The 12,892-nt window shown below is 41.3% G+C and overlaps 1 protein-coding gene across 2 annotated transcripts in view; it reads right to left on the bottom strand.

The window, feature by feature from the left end:
• Window positions 1-12,892, bottom strand: part of MARS1 (methionyl-tRNA synthetase 1) — a 58,996-nt gene that overhangs the window by 23,237 nt on the left and 22,867 nt on the right. For both annotated transcript variants that reach the window (XM_077483601.1, XM_077483602.1), the window contains exons 11-14: window positions 11,694-11,768; window positions 6,256-6,426; window positions 6,067-6,162; window positions 1,605-1,722 (exon numbers count right to left, since the gene is read on the bottom strand). In XM_077483601.1, coding sequence (XP_077339727.1) covers window positions 1,605-1,722; window positions 6,067-6,162; window positions 6,256-6,426; window positions 11,694-11,768 — 460 coding nt within the window. The remainder of the gene's footprint in view (window positions 1-1,604; window positions 1,723-6,066; window positions 6,163-6,255; window positions 6,427-11,693; window positions 11,769-12,892) is intronic.

Below are 12,892 nucleotides of genomic sequence, written 5' to 3'. Positions count from 1 at the left end.
ACACATATACACACACATACATATATATACACACACAAAAATTTATTGGTGGAAAAAAGTCATTGGAGAGATTTGCCTTCATTTCTGAAAGGGGGCACAGACTGCAATTCCTGACAGGGGTGCTAATCCATCTCCACTTTATCCAAAACTAAACAAAAAAGTTTTGCCTTTAGTTATACTTTAAGTTAATCAGCTCCCAATGATTCTGTGTTTTTCCATACTTAGGTTTCTATGCATTATTGTGGAGAAACTGATCCAAAAAGATAGAGTCTCCTCCAAATTGGCTATTATATATTTTTACATTCCTTAAATACCTCATGCCTGGAGCACTACTTAATTGACTCCGGCTTTTATTTCCTTAGTGAATTGACTTTAACCACTCACCTACTGGACACTCTCACCTGCTTCCTGCACAGGCCAATTTTCAGCTTTCAGAGCTGTCACACTCTGAATGACAATTGCACGGCCATGCAATACTGTACCCAAACTACATTTTAGCATTTTTTCCCACACTAATAGAGCTTTCTTTTAACGCTATTTGATCACCACTGGGTTTTTATTTTTTGCTAAACAAAAAGAGTATAAATGTTGGAAAAAAAAAAAAAAAAGTTTATAACATTTCGCAAACAGGCAATTTTCTCTTTCACTGATGGGCAACGATAAGGAACACTGATAAGCACCGATAGGTAGCACTGATAATCAGGACACCGATAATATCAGTGTCGATGTTCCTTTAACAGAAACTGGTTATCAGATATCTTCTCTCCTCACGCCGACAGCGTGAGGAGATCAAACCCGATAACCGGCTTCTGTTGACATCCGTGTTCAGCTGTCACATGGTAAAGGACTGCTGTAAATGGCCCTTTACCTCGATCTGTGATCAGCCGAGTCTTTCGGACTTGGCGATCACAGAGCAAGGCACACGGGCAGCACATTCACTAGAGGATGTCAATAGACGCTCTCCCAGCAGAGTAAGTCTGCGCTGTAGCCGTCATTTGGGTATAGCATGGGCGGCAACAAGTTAACACCGTTTTACGAGCGATTTACCTCATGTTTTTGGTTTGTGAGGTAAACTCATGAGGGGATAGTGAATTGACATTTCAGCATCTGAAGAGATAATTGGAGAAAATGTGTCACCGGATTCAATTACCTCATGAGATATTCTTTAGTGAACGGAACCCACAGTCCCAACCCAAGAACAAAGTAATTTACCTTATGGTCTATGGCTTTACTTCACACCAAAAGAGTAACATCAAAAAAGTATAATTTTTGTGCAGCATGTTCCAGCACATAACACTAAAGTACAGGAAATAAAACACTGGAATAAATTTTAAAAATGCATTGCAAGCATGCTAAACCCCTCAAGATAACACACGCACTGCAATGTGAATGGGCCCTACATTAATGAAAGATGGCAGCATCTTATAGTCCAAAAAAAGCCAACAAAAAAGGTTACAGGTTTGGCTGTATAGTGCAATACCGAATACCAAAAATTAAGTAGCAGTATAGGGCCTGTATAAACATGTAATGGTACACACATTTAAAAACAGTGCTCTGCTTAGTTACTAGGAGCACGTCATCAGTGCAATTACCGGTAGGTTTACCTGTGGCTATAAGATGGTTGACCACTGTGTAGTTGTCTTCGACTCCCAGGAGACACGATGGAAAAATGACACTGTGGAAAGGGACATTATCTTTTGCCATGAAGTTGTAGAGTTGGACCTGAACACATCAGAATTATATTTAGTTAAAACTCTTAAAGGTAATCTTGTTAAACGATGACGGTTGAACACAAAATGTTTACAATGTGAATTACAATGCACAGATGCACCACAAACTTCCTGAAACAAATTCTGTTCTGTTTAGCTTAAACCTTCCACCATACCCCTTTGGCCCCCTAAAATACACTCTCACATACACATCTCACATAATGGTATATGGTACTGTCCCAGATTTCCCACTATATACCCAAATACTTATCACATTGTTGTTTCAGCGTGCAAAAAGTGGAAATAGTTTTTTATATGTAATAAATCCGTCCTATATCACAACATTTCTGTGAAAATTTTTTTTTAGATAATCTCTGAACAAATTTCCTCCACAGTCCCCTTCTTAGTTCAACATGCACTTTTAAATCTCAAACCTCCAGGGCTTTCCAAAATTTGATTTAGATCATGGTATATTCTAACAGCAGCCAAGCAGACACGGTCAAAGCCTGGAAATCACCTACTTCCCCTTGCCTGAAACAAAGTCGAAGACAAACCAAGTCATGGTACACCAAAAGATAGAAGGTTAAATTGACTGACAAAATGGATAAACTTGTATCCATTTGGCATCCCTGGACCTCCTCTATACCTTCAGATAGCATTTTACAACAATGTTTTGGACCTCTAAAAGAGGGAGTATGTCTGTTGGACACACCTATTCTGTTCCCAACAACCTCCTCCGCATTGTCCTTGCCGTTTCCCCGATATATACAGTTGCACAATTCTAACTACCTGCCTAGCCCCCCATGACTCTTTATGCAGAGTAACAAAGTGATTCTAAAAGGATTTTTTTTTTTAAATAATCAAACATGTTATGCTAACCTGCTCCGTGCAATGGTTTTTGCACAAAGCAGCCCTGATACTATTCTTTTTGTTGGGCTCCCCCACTTGCTGCTCCCACCTGCCAAGTCCCCTTAATAGCAAGCCTCCCAGTCAAGCAGGCTCGCTCCTGCACCTGGTGTATCCATACATACATACACACACACACACTTCTTGGTGCAGTCCTTGCTTTCTCTCCTCATTGGCTCACTGGCATTGACAGTAGCAAATTGCTGGTTGGACACACACTCAATCTCTCAATACACTATGTGTAAAATAGCAAGATCACTAAAGTATTTAGACTCCTCAAATAATATCAAACAGGCAAAGGAGATTCTGCTTTTAAAGGTTGTGAGGCAAACAATGCTCAGTTACATTGCTCAAAAGCTGCATTTTTCTGCATGGTTTTGGCTTGAATAAAGAGTATGGGAGCAAAGTGCTATGCACAAAAGCAGTAGACCAGAGCATTTAGTGTACTGCATTACATCTGTACCAAAAAGGAGGTGATCTGCTTTTATAGGCACCTTTACCCAATGTTACTAAATAAGATATCTGGTTTACCAGTAAAATCCTTTCCTTTGAGTACATCAGAGGACATATTCATGACTACTTGGGTTATGCGGACACCTTCGGGTGAATGTACACTGGCCAAAGCATAACCCCTCTCCAGCTCACCAAGCCTCAGTTCTGTAGCAAACAAGGAGGAAAAGACAAAAGAGGGAGGGGATCACTGTGTCCTGTGATGTACTCCCAAGAATAGAATTCTCCTTATTAGACTTCTATCACAGGATACAGGTTGTCTTCATATTCATGAATACTTGGAATGTCCCAGAGCGCTAAACATAAAATTAGGGCAACACAGCTTGTGCCCAAAATCCACAACAGGGGACACTAGCATAAAAACTGAGGCTTGGTGAGCTGGGAGGGGTAATTCCTGGGTAGCAAAACAGTGTGTAATAAATAAATATATTTTTTTAATTTATATAATATATATATATATATATATATATATATATATATATATATATATATATATATATATATATATATATATATATATAAAATTTTCCACCCCTCACATTTTTTGTAAATATTTAATTATATCTTTTCAAAAGTGAGTACACCCCCAAGTGAAAGTGTCAATATTTTGCACAGCCACTATTATTTTCCAGCATTGCCTTAACCCTCTTGGGCATGGAGTTCACCAGAGCTTCACAGGTTGCCACTGGAGTCCTTTTCCACTCCTCCATGACATCACAGAGCTGGTGGATGTTAGAGACCTTGCGCTCCTCTACTTTCCGTTTGAGAATGCCCCACAGATGCTCAATAGGGTTTAGGTCTGGACACATGCTTGACCACTCCATCTTTACCCTCAGCTTCTTTGGCAAGGCAGTGGTTGTCTTGGAGGTGTGTTTGGGGTCGTTATGTTGGAATACTGCCCTGCGGCCCAGTCTCCGAAGGGAGGGGGATCATGCTCTGCTTCATTATCTGACAGTACATGTTGGCATTCATTGTTCCCTCAATGAATTGTAGGTCCCCAGTGGCGGGAGCAATCATGCAGCCCCAGACCATGGCACTTCCACCACCATACTTGACTGTAGGCAAGACACACTTGTCTTTGTACTCCTCACCTGGTTGCCGCCACACACGCTTGACATCATCCGATCCAACACACACAACCAGTGTCTATTTAGCTGAAGATGGCATTTTAACCCAAGTAGTCATGTATATGAAGATGCCCAGCATCCTCTGATGTACGATTATATTTTAACCACTTCAGTACAGGGCTCTTTCACCCACTTCCTGCCCAGGTCAATTTTCAGCTTTGAGCGCTGACACACTTTGAATGACAATTGCATGGTCATGCAACACTGTATCCATATGAAATGTATCATTTTTTTTTTCACACAAAATTGCTTTCTTTTGGTGGTATTTAACTACTTCAATACCAAGCACTTACACCCCTTCCAGCCAAAGCCAATTTTCAGCTTTCAGCGCTGTCTCCGTTTAAGTGACAATTGCGCAGTCATGCTACACTGTACCCAAACAGAATTTTTATCATTTTGTTCCCACAAGTAGAGCTTTCTTTTGGTGGTATTTGATCACCTCTACATTTTTTTTTTTATTTGTTGCTAAGATTTAAAAAAAAAAAAAAAAAAAAACGTTTGTTATAAAATTTTGTAAATAAGTACGTTTTCATCTTCACTGAAGGGCACTGACGGGCACAGATGAGGTGGCACCAATGGGCACCAATATGCAGGATTGATGGGCATTGATAGGTGGCACTGATGGGCACTCATGGGTGGTGGCACTGATGCGCACCGATACGTGCCACTAATGGATGGCATTGATGCTCATCACTGATGGCACTGGCAGGCATTGGGGATAGGCACTAATTGTCAGCTGCCAGGGCACTGACTGGCATTTCCCTGGTGGTCTAGGGTGGCCTACCTGGTGGTCCAATGTGTTTGCAATCCCTGGTGGTCCTGAGTGGGCATCCAAGGGGGGGGGGGGGGGGGGGGTTCCGCTGATAAACAATCAGCACAGACCCCTGTCAGGAGAGCAACCGATCGGCTCTCCTCTACACGTGTCTGTCAGACGTGAGTGAGGAAAAAGCCAACCAATGGCTCTTCCTGTTTACATCGTGATCAGCCATGTACACGGCTGATCACGTGGTAAAGAGCCTCCATCAGACTGACACACCACACATCGCCGCAATGCACGCCTCCATGGGAGCGTTTTTTCTGGAGGAGCGTCATATGACATACACCCAGAATGAGAGCCGCGCCGCTCAGCCATCATTTTATGGTTGGCAGGCGGGAAGTGGTTAATCACCACTGGGTTTTCTATCTTTTTAGAAACAAAAAAAGTCCAAAAAGTTTGAAAAAAAAAAATATATATGTTTTTCTTAGATTTTGTTATAAAATTTTGCCAATTAAGGTTTCTTCTCCACTGATGTGCACAGAAGAGGCTGCACGGATTATCAGGGCACTGACTATCAGTATCCCGATTATCTGTGTAAATGTCACACTTGCCGGTTACCGGCTCTCCTTTCCTCGCGCTGTGACAGGGCGTGAGGAAAGGAATACCGATAACTGGCAAGTTTGCTTATCAAGTGAACAGCTGTGTCCAATCACAGCTGATCACATGTAAAGGGCCATTGTGTTTGGCTCTTTACTTTGATCTGTGATCAGCTGGGGCATCCAGGGGGTGCGCTGGAGATGTGCTCTGGGAGGATGTCCATGGACGCCCTCCCAGAACAACAGAGCCACACTGTAGCTATCTTTCTCCTATGGCGAGGTCTTAAAGTGGTTCATTTTCAAAAGGTGGGAACTGAATAAATCTACAAGTAAAGCAGAATAACCCTATAACTTCCAGCCTCTGAAAAAGTCAAGTTTAATAATCAGAGAGGCAAATATATTTATTGAACACTTGTCAGAGCACCACAATATATTACATTAAGAATCTACAATGTGGCTACCTGCTTAGGATTTTTCCACCACTTCTCCCACTGAGCTGTATAGTTGGCTGTAATGGAAATATATCCTATTGGAGCATCAAACCAAACATAGAAAACCTGTTAAACAAAAAAAACAAAAACAAAAAAAAACATTAATAGCGCCAGTAGACATGAAGCACTCTAGTTCAGTAGGAAGTTAGTTGTATTCACCTTGTCCCTGAAGCCGTCCAGTGGCACAGGTGTCCCCCACTTAAGATCCCTAGTAATACAGCGTGGCTTCAAACCATCACGGATCCAGGAGCGGGTAATGTAACGGGCATTGGTAGTCCAATCTCCAGTTGCAAGAGATTCATCTAACCATTTCTCCAGCCTTTCTTCCAACTGTTAAGTAAAACAAAAAGATACAAAAACACACACTGTTTAATTTACATTGTCCCTTCCATTTTTTTGTATGTGCATGATGAAACTAATTATTTTAATTTAAAAAAACAAAACATCTAAGTACCTTTTTACCAATCATCATACAGCTGTCACATGACTCAGCTCTTTGATAGCCTGTCTGCAGGGAGACATAAGCAGGAGGAGCTTCTAGTCCTCTGCTGCTGGTCACACGTTCAAAAAAAATAGCCTTTGAAATACAGAGTAAAAATATCAAGGCAATGGTTTTACATTTTTTTTTATATCACAAATCTTTTTAGTTTTTTGCCAACAACATGGTGTGAGCGGAAATTTTTCCAATCACGGCTGTTTCACACCCCTCCAGCCTGTGTCTCATAATAAGAGGGAGGTGAAGCCTCCATTAATCTACATGTGATATTATTCCCAATTTATATTTAGCTGGTTAGTGGGTATGGGGGAGTGGGCTGTCATTTACCACTGTGTATACGCCTACATGTGTAACTATAATTACATGGGCTGCTCAGATAGGGAGGAAATGCGAAGGCATAGAACTCACTGAAATCTCACTGGTGGCAGCCCTGCACTCGTGAGCAGCTGCTAAATCCCCAGCTGAATTGGGGACATTTTTTGCAGAATACAGGAAATGTATCTCAGTGACCGAGGGTGTTTGAACATGCAATACAGCATTTGATAACATTTTTTATGATGGGCAAAGTGACACTGCAAAATCATTATCCGCCCATTAGGTGGTATGCTCGTTAGGGTGGAGAACTGGAATGGGTAGGGAGTGCCCGTCAATACATTCCATTTGAAAGCGAAAATGCTTTTCTAAATTATCAGAGGAGTCCCACGACTCCACCAGTTGGTTCCAGACCTCATAAAAGGACAATTCTACAAACAGCACGTAATGGGAATGTCTTTGCAGCCACAGCTCTATAAAGATCCAATGCCCGAAAAAGCAGTCTGATCCTCTACACCACAGAACACACCGCATCAGAGTATCAATTACATCTTTTAAAGCTGAGTCACAGGAGACTTGCTTAAAAACAGGAAAAATGTTGTTGAGACTCTGAATCAGATAGTAACAGAAACCTCAGGTGTAGTTGCAACTTGAAAATGTAGTACAAAACTGTGTGCTTAGAACACTTAAAATTTGATTTTTGCATTAACTGGGTACTGACCAGAAAACAAAGCAAAGTGGATACCAAGCATCTCGTATCTATATACAAGGGCCGATACAAATTTTATGGAGCCATATAGGACTCTATGTTTTAGGTGTCTGTCCTTTCTTGGAGAGCAACTAGGCACAAAGTGAGCCTAGCCTACTTAAAAAACCCCAAGTAACTGATGGTGGCAAGAGCAGTAAATGGTCAGGAGATATGGAGTCTCCATATGCAGGCCATACAAAAACCAGACTGGGGACTGGAATATTCCAAATGGGGGACCCCAACAGGACAGTGCTTCTTCTAGGCTGAAAAGAAGGGAGAAAGAATGTGAAGTTCCTCAACTCTACCTAGTAGATGACTGCAGGGTTCAGCAGCCTCAACCATCACTATGCCAAGGAGAAAATAAATATATATAAAAAAATAAAAATAAATGTATGTATGTACGTACACACACACACACACACACACACACACACACACACATATATATATATATATATATATACACATATACACACACACATATACACACACTGAAATCCCGCTACGGAACGCATTTGTCAAAGTCTCTGTATGCGGCCTTATTTAGCCTCATGCGAAACAACCAAAATCTCGTGGCTCAGTTTGTGAGCACAAACACTGAGCTGTTTTTTTTTTCATCAGTTTCATTCGTACAGTCTCGTACTTTGTTGTTACACGCCACTTTGTCGGCCCATTTTCACTTAAAGACTGTCTATCACTTCAGTTATTTTAGTTTGCATTACCCTACACTCCGCTCTGAATCCAGTCGCATCAGCGATTCACAGATTCCTGACCGGCTAGTTCATCATGTCATCTCATGCTCCGCAATCCGGTTAGATGTCCGTTGCAATCATAGCACACCAATTTGTGTCTCTGTCATGGCAACCACTGTTATTACATATACCTATCACCTCGGATCAAATCAACGATGCACCAATTCTTGTCGGCTCGGTTTAGTCATCTTTCGTTCCACGCTCCACAGTCCGGTTCGTTGTCAGTCGCAATTGCGGCACACTGATGCATGCCTCTATCATGGCAAATCATTTTATTCTTTACATTTCGCATACCTTTCACTCCGATTAGAATTCAGTTGCATCTGCGATGCACCGATTCATGTCGGTTCATTCTAGTCATTCCATCTCAAGCAATTCTATGCTCCGCAGTCCGGTCCATTGTCAGTCGCAAATCGCGGCACAACGATTCTCAACTCCATTGTTATTCCGCATAACTTTTACCCCGGTTCGAATCAGGTCGCATCAGCACCTATACATGTCGGCTCGGTTTAGCCGTCTTTCCATTCCATGCGCCACAGTCCGGTTCGTTGTCAGTCGAAAATGCGGCACACCGATTTGTGTTTCCGCATGGCAATCATTCCATTCATTTCATATACCCTTCACTCCGATTCTAATCCAGTCGCATCTGACACACCGATTCATTTCGGCTCATTCTAGTCATTGCGTCTCATGCATTCCATGCTCCACAGTCTGGTTCGTTGTCAGTCGCAAATTGTGGCACACCGATTTGTGCCTCTGTCATGGCAAATCATTTAATTTGTTACAATTTGCATACCCTTCACTCCAATTAGAATTCAGTCGCATGTGCGACACATTAATTCATGTCGGCTCGCGTTTGCCATTTATTTCATTCATTCTCCACAGCCCGGTTCATTGTTAGTCGCAATCGTGGCACACTGACTCGCACCTCTGTCATTGCAATCATTTTGTTCATTCCGTATACCCTACACTCCGATTCAAATCCAGTTGCGTCAGCAACGCACCAATTTGTGTCAACTTGTTTTAGTCGTTTCACCTTAATATCATTCCATGTTCGACAGACAGGTCCGCTGTCAGACGCTATCGCGACACACCGATTCGTGCCTCTGTCATGGCAAATCACTTCACTCACTTCAGATACCTTACACTCCAATTTGAATCCAGTCGCAGCAGCGACACCGATTCGTGACAGCTCTTTTAGTAATTCCATCTAATTTCATTCCAAATTTAAAGTCATTACAGATGGATGCTCCCCCTACTGACAGAATGGGGCCTCCTAACTTGTCCACCTGGGGCATCTGAGCTGGGGCCAGCAAGCCCTGACTTGTACTTGAGATGGAGGGGAGATCGAGAGGGTGTCTAACTGCTATGTTGGTGCACCAGTTAGTGGTGTGGGTGGAGCACTGGCAGACAGAGCAGAGTGTTTAGCGTAGGCCGGCAAAGTGGTGGCAGAATAACTGTGTCAATGAGGCTCCAATCTGTGCCCGCTTGGAACTGTGCAAGGGTCAGTTGTGCACAGAGGTAAGAGCTGCAGCAGCAGCATACGAAGCACAACAGGAAAGAGGAGAGTAGCCACTTAACCACATGTTCACGTAAAACTACAGCTGTTGCTTTGGTCGCAAAGCAGAGGCAAATAATGCTTCCATATCTGCATGCAAAATGCACACGTGAACTACTGATCTGAGGTGCAATTGCATTAAATGATCCCCTTGATTCATTTTTGTTTTCTGTACAGAATGGTTTTGAAACTTAGTGACAAACCTGGAAGGCGAAAAGAACATTAAAAAGGGAAGTAGGACAGATAAAGCCAATTCACAAAATTGTAAGACTACAAACATTTTTATTTTTTTTTCAGCCACATGAACTGTCATTTTCAAATGTCATTGAGCTTTACTATTTTTTTTCAAAATAAAGATCTTTTTGGTATGTTTGGGAATCAAGCCTTATGCCCTTAAAGCATTTTAAATCAAGAGCCCAAAAACATCATATGCTTTAACCGCTTCCTGACCGTCTCATACAGATATACTGCAGCAGAAGGGCACGTACAGGCAGCTTAACGTACCTGTACGTTGTGCTTTAAGAGGCAGCTTGCGGGCGCACCCACCAGGAGCTCCATGACCGTGGGTCCTACGGACCCGATGTGCGCGGGGATACCCGCAATCGTCTCACGGTGAGGAAGAACGGGGAGATGCTAATGTAAACAAGCATCTCCCTGTTCTGCCTAGTGACACTGCCACTGATCAGCTCTCCCTGTAAATCGGGAGCGGTGATTAGTGTCATGTCACACACAACTCCCCACCCACACTTAACCCCTACACCGCCACATAGTGGTTAACCCCTTCACTGCCAGTGACATTTTTACAGTAATCAATGCAATTTTTAGCATTGATCGCTGTATAAATGACAATGGTTGCAAAAATGTGTCAAAATTGTCCGATGTGTTCGCCATGTCGCAATCCTGATAAAAAAAAAAAAAAAAATGCCATAACTTTTGCGCAAACCAAACGCTTATTGCGATTTTTTTTTACCAAAAATACGTTGAAGTATATGTATCTGCCTAAACTGAGGGAAATTTTTTTTTTTTTACATATTTTTTTGGGGATATTTATTATAGCAAAAATTAAAAATTAATGCGTTTTCTTCAAAATGTACGCTTTTTTGTTTCTAGCACAAAAAATAAAAACCACAGAGGATCAAATATCACCAAAAGAAGGCTCCATTTGTGGGAAAAAAAAGGACATCAAATTTGTTTGGGAGTCACATCGCACAACCGCGCAATTGTCAGAGTGACGCAGTGCCGAATCGCAAAAAATGCTCTGGTCAGGAAGGGGGTAAATTCTTCTGGGGCTGAAGTGGTTAAAAAGGATAGGATAGAACAGAGCAATATCTGGCCACCCCTGCTCCAATCACACAGTACATGTCCAATGAAAAGCACCTGGCAGAGGACTATAACTTCTACAAAGTAAGGCAAGTCCCTCCTTAGACAGTTGTCACAGGACAAGTGTCCCAGTTACAAGTTTCCCCACATTCCTCTTCTAGTGAGAACTCAAAATATTGGATTTCTCTTCACCAGTGACAACAGTCAATAGGACAAACATATACAAGTGAATCTCCTTGGAGGATAACAGCCAAAAACTTTAGAGGTCCTTCACCTTCTATACGTTATCAGAACATTTAAGAAAAATGGGGATTTCATTAGATACGCGTTTAAAATATTTCTAGAATGAGCTCAAGTTGCTATATTAAAACAACCCTCAAAAAAGAACAATGCTCTCACAATGTGACATACCTTAGGCAAGTCTAAGAAAAGATGCCGAGACGATTTAATTACAGGAGACTGCTTACACACTTTGCACTGAGGTCTCTGTAAAACAAACAAGAAAAAAAAAAAAAAAAAAAGACAAGTGTTAAAACAACCAATCACCAAGATAACTTTGCATATGGATATATTACACCACACTATATACTACACCAGGGGCTTCAAACTTTTGGACTTTCCTGGGCCACATTGGAAGAAGAGGAATTGTCTTGGGCCACCCATAAACTACATTAATGCCCCCATACACATGGCCAGAAATTGCGACCACAAAATTTGGATTATTTCCGACGAATTTTGTCCAAAACTGGTGTTGCATACACACGGTCGGATAAAGTTGTCGGAAAATCCGATCGTTTGGAACGTGATGATGTTCATTGCGTACGACGGGACTACGTAGAGGCTAGTAGCCAATAGCTTTGGTCTCATAATTTGATCTGAGCATGCGTGGCACTTTGGGTGTCGGAAATTCTCTACAAAACGATCGGAAAAGGTCTGATCGGATTTTTTTTTTGGTTGGAAAATTTTAGATCCTGCTCTCAAATTTTTTCCGTCTGAATTTCCGATGGAAAAAGTTCAGATAGAGCCCACACAATATAATCAGATCGGACCTTTTCCATCTGATTTTCCGACCGCGTGTACAAGGCATAACAATAAGGAGAGCTGATGAGCAAAAAAAAAAAAAAAAAAAAAAAAAAAAATCAGGCAGATCACAAGTTAACAATCACTGATATAGATAATGGGGAAAATGTACTAAAATTGGTACACACAGAATATGGTGTAGCTCTGCATAGAAACCAATCAGCTTCAAGGTTTTATTATCAAAGCTTAAATTGAACAAGCTGAAGAAGCCGATTGGTTACTATGCACAGCTGCACCAGATTCTGTGTGCACCAGTTTTAGTTAATCTCTCCCACAGTACCGATCTGAGTAATAAAAAAAATAAAAATTTGTAATTTATTTTTTTTACTTTTTAGAATAAAAAATGGGGGTAACAAAACTACTACGATATTTGAGTTCATTTATCAAAAAAAAAATCATCAATATCTGGTTTGATATGGGTGTAGTAGCAATTCTTAATAATAAAAAAAAAAAAAAAAAAAAAAAAAAAAAAAAAAAACCCAACACAGCATTTTTAAGTTTACAATTTTGTGTTGGGCCATAGTCATAAC

The sequence above is a fragment of the Lithobates pipiens genome, unplaced genomic scaffold, assembly GCF_037356315.1.
Source record: "Lithobates pipiens isolate NorthernLeopardFrog02 unplaced genomic scaffold, aLitPip1_a1.2 Scaffold_16, whole genome shotgun sequence".
NCBI lineage: Eukaryota > Metazoa > Chordata > Amphibia > Anura > Ranidae > Lithobates > Lithobates pipiens.
This window is presented reverse-complemented; position numbering and strand designations above follow the sequence as displayed.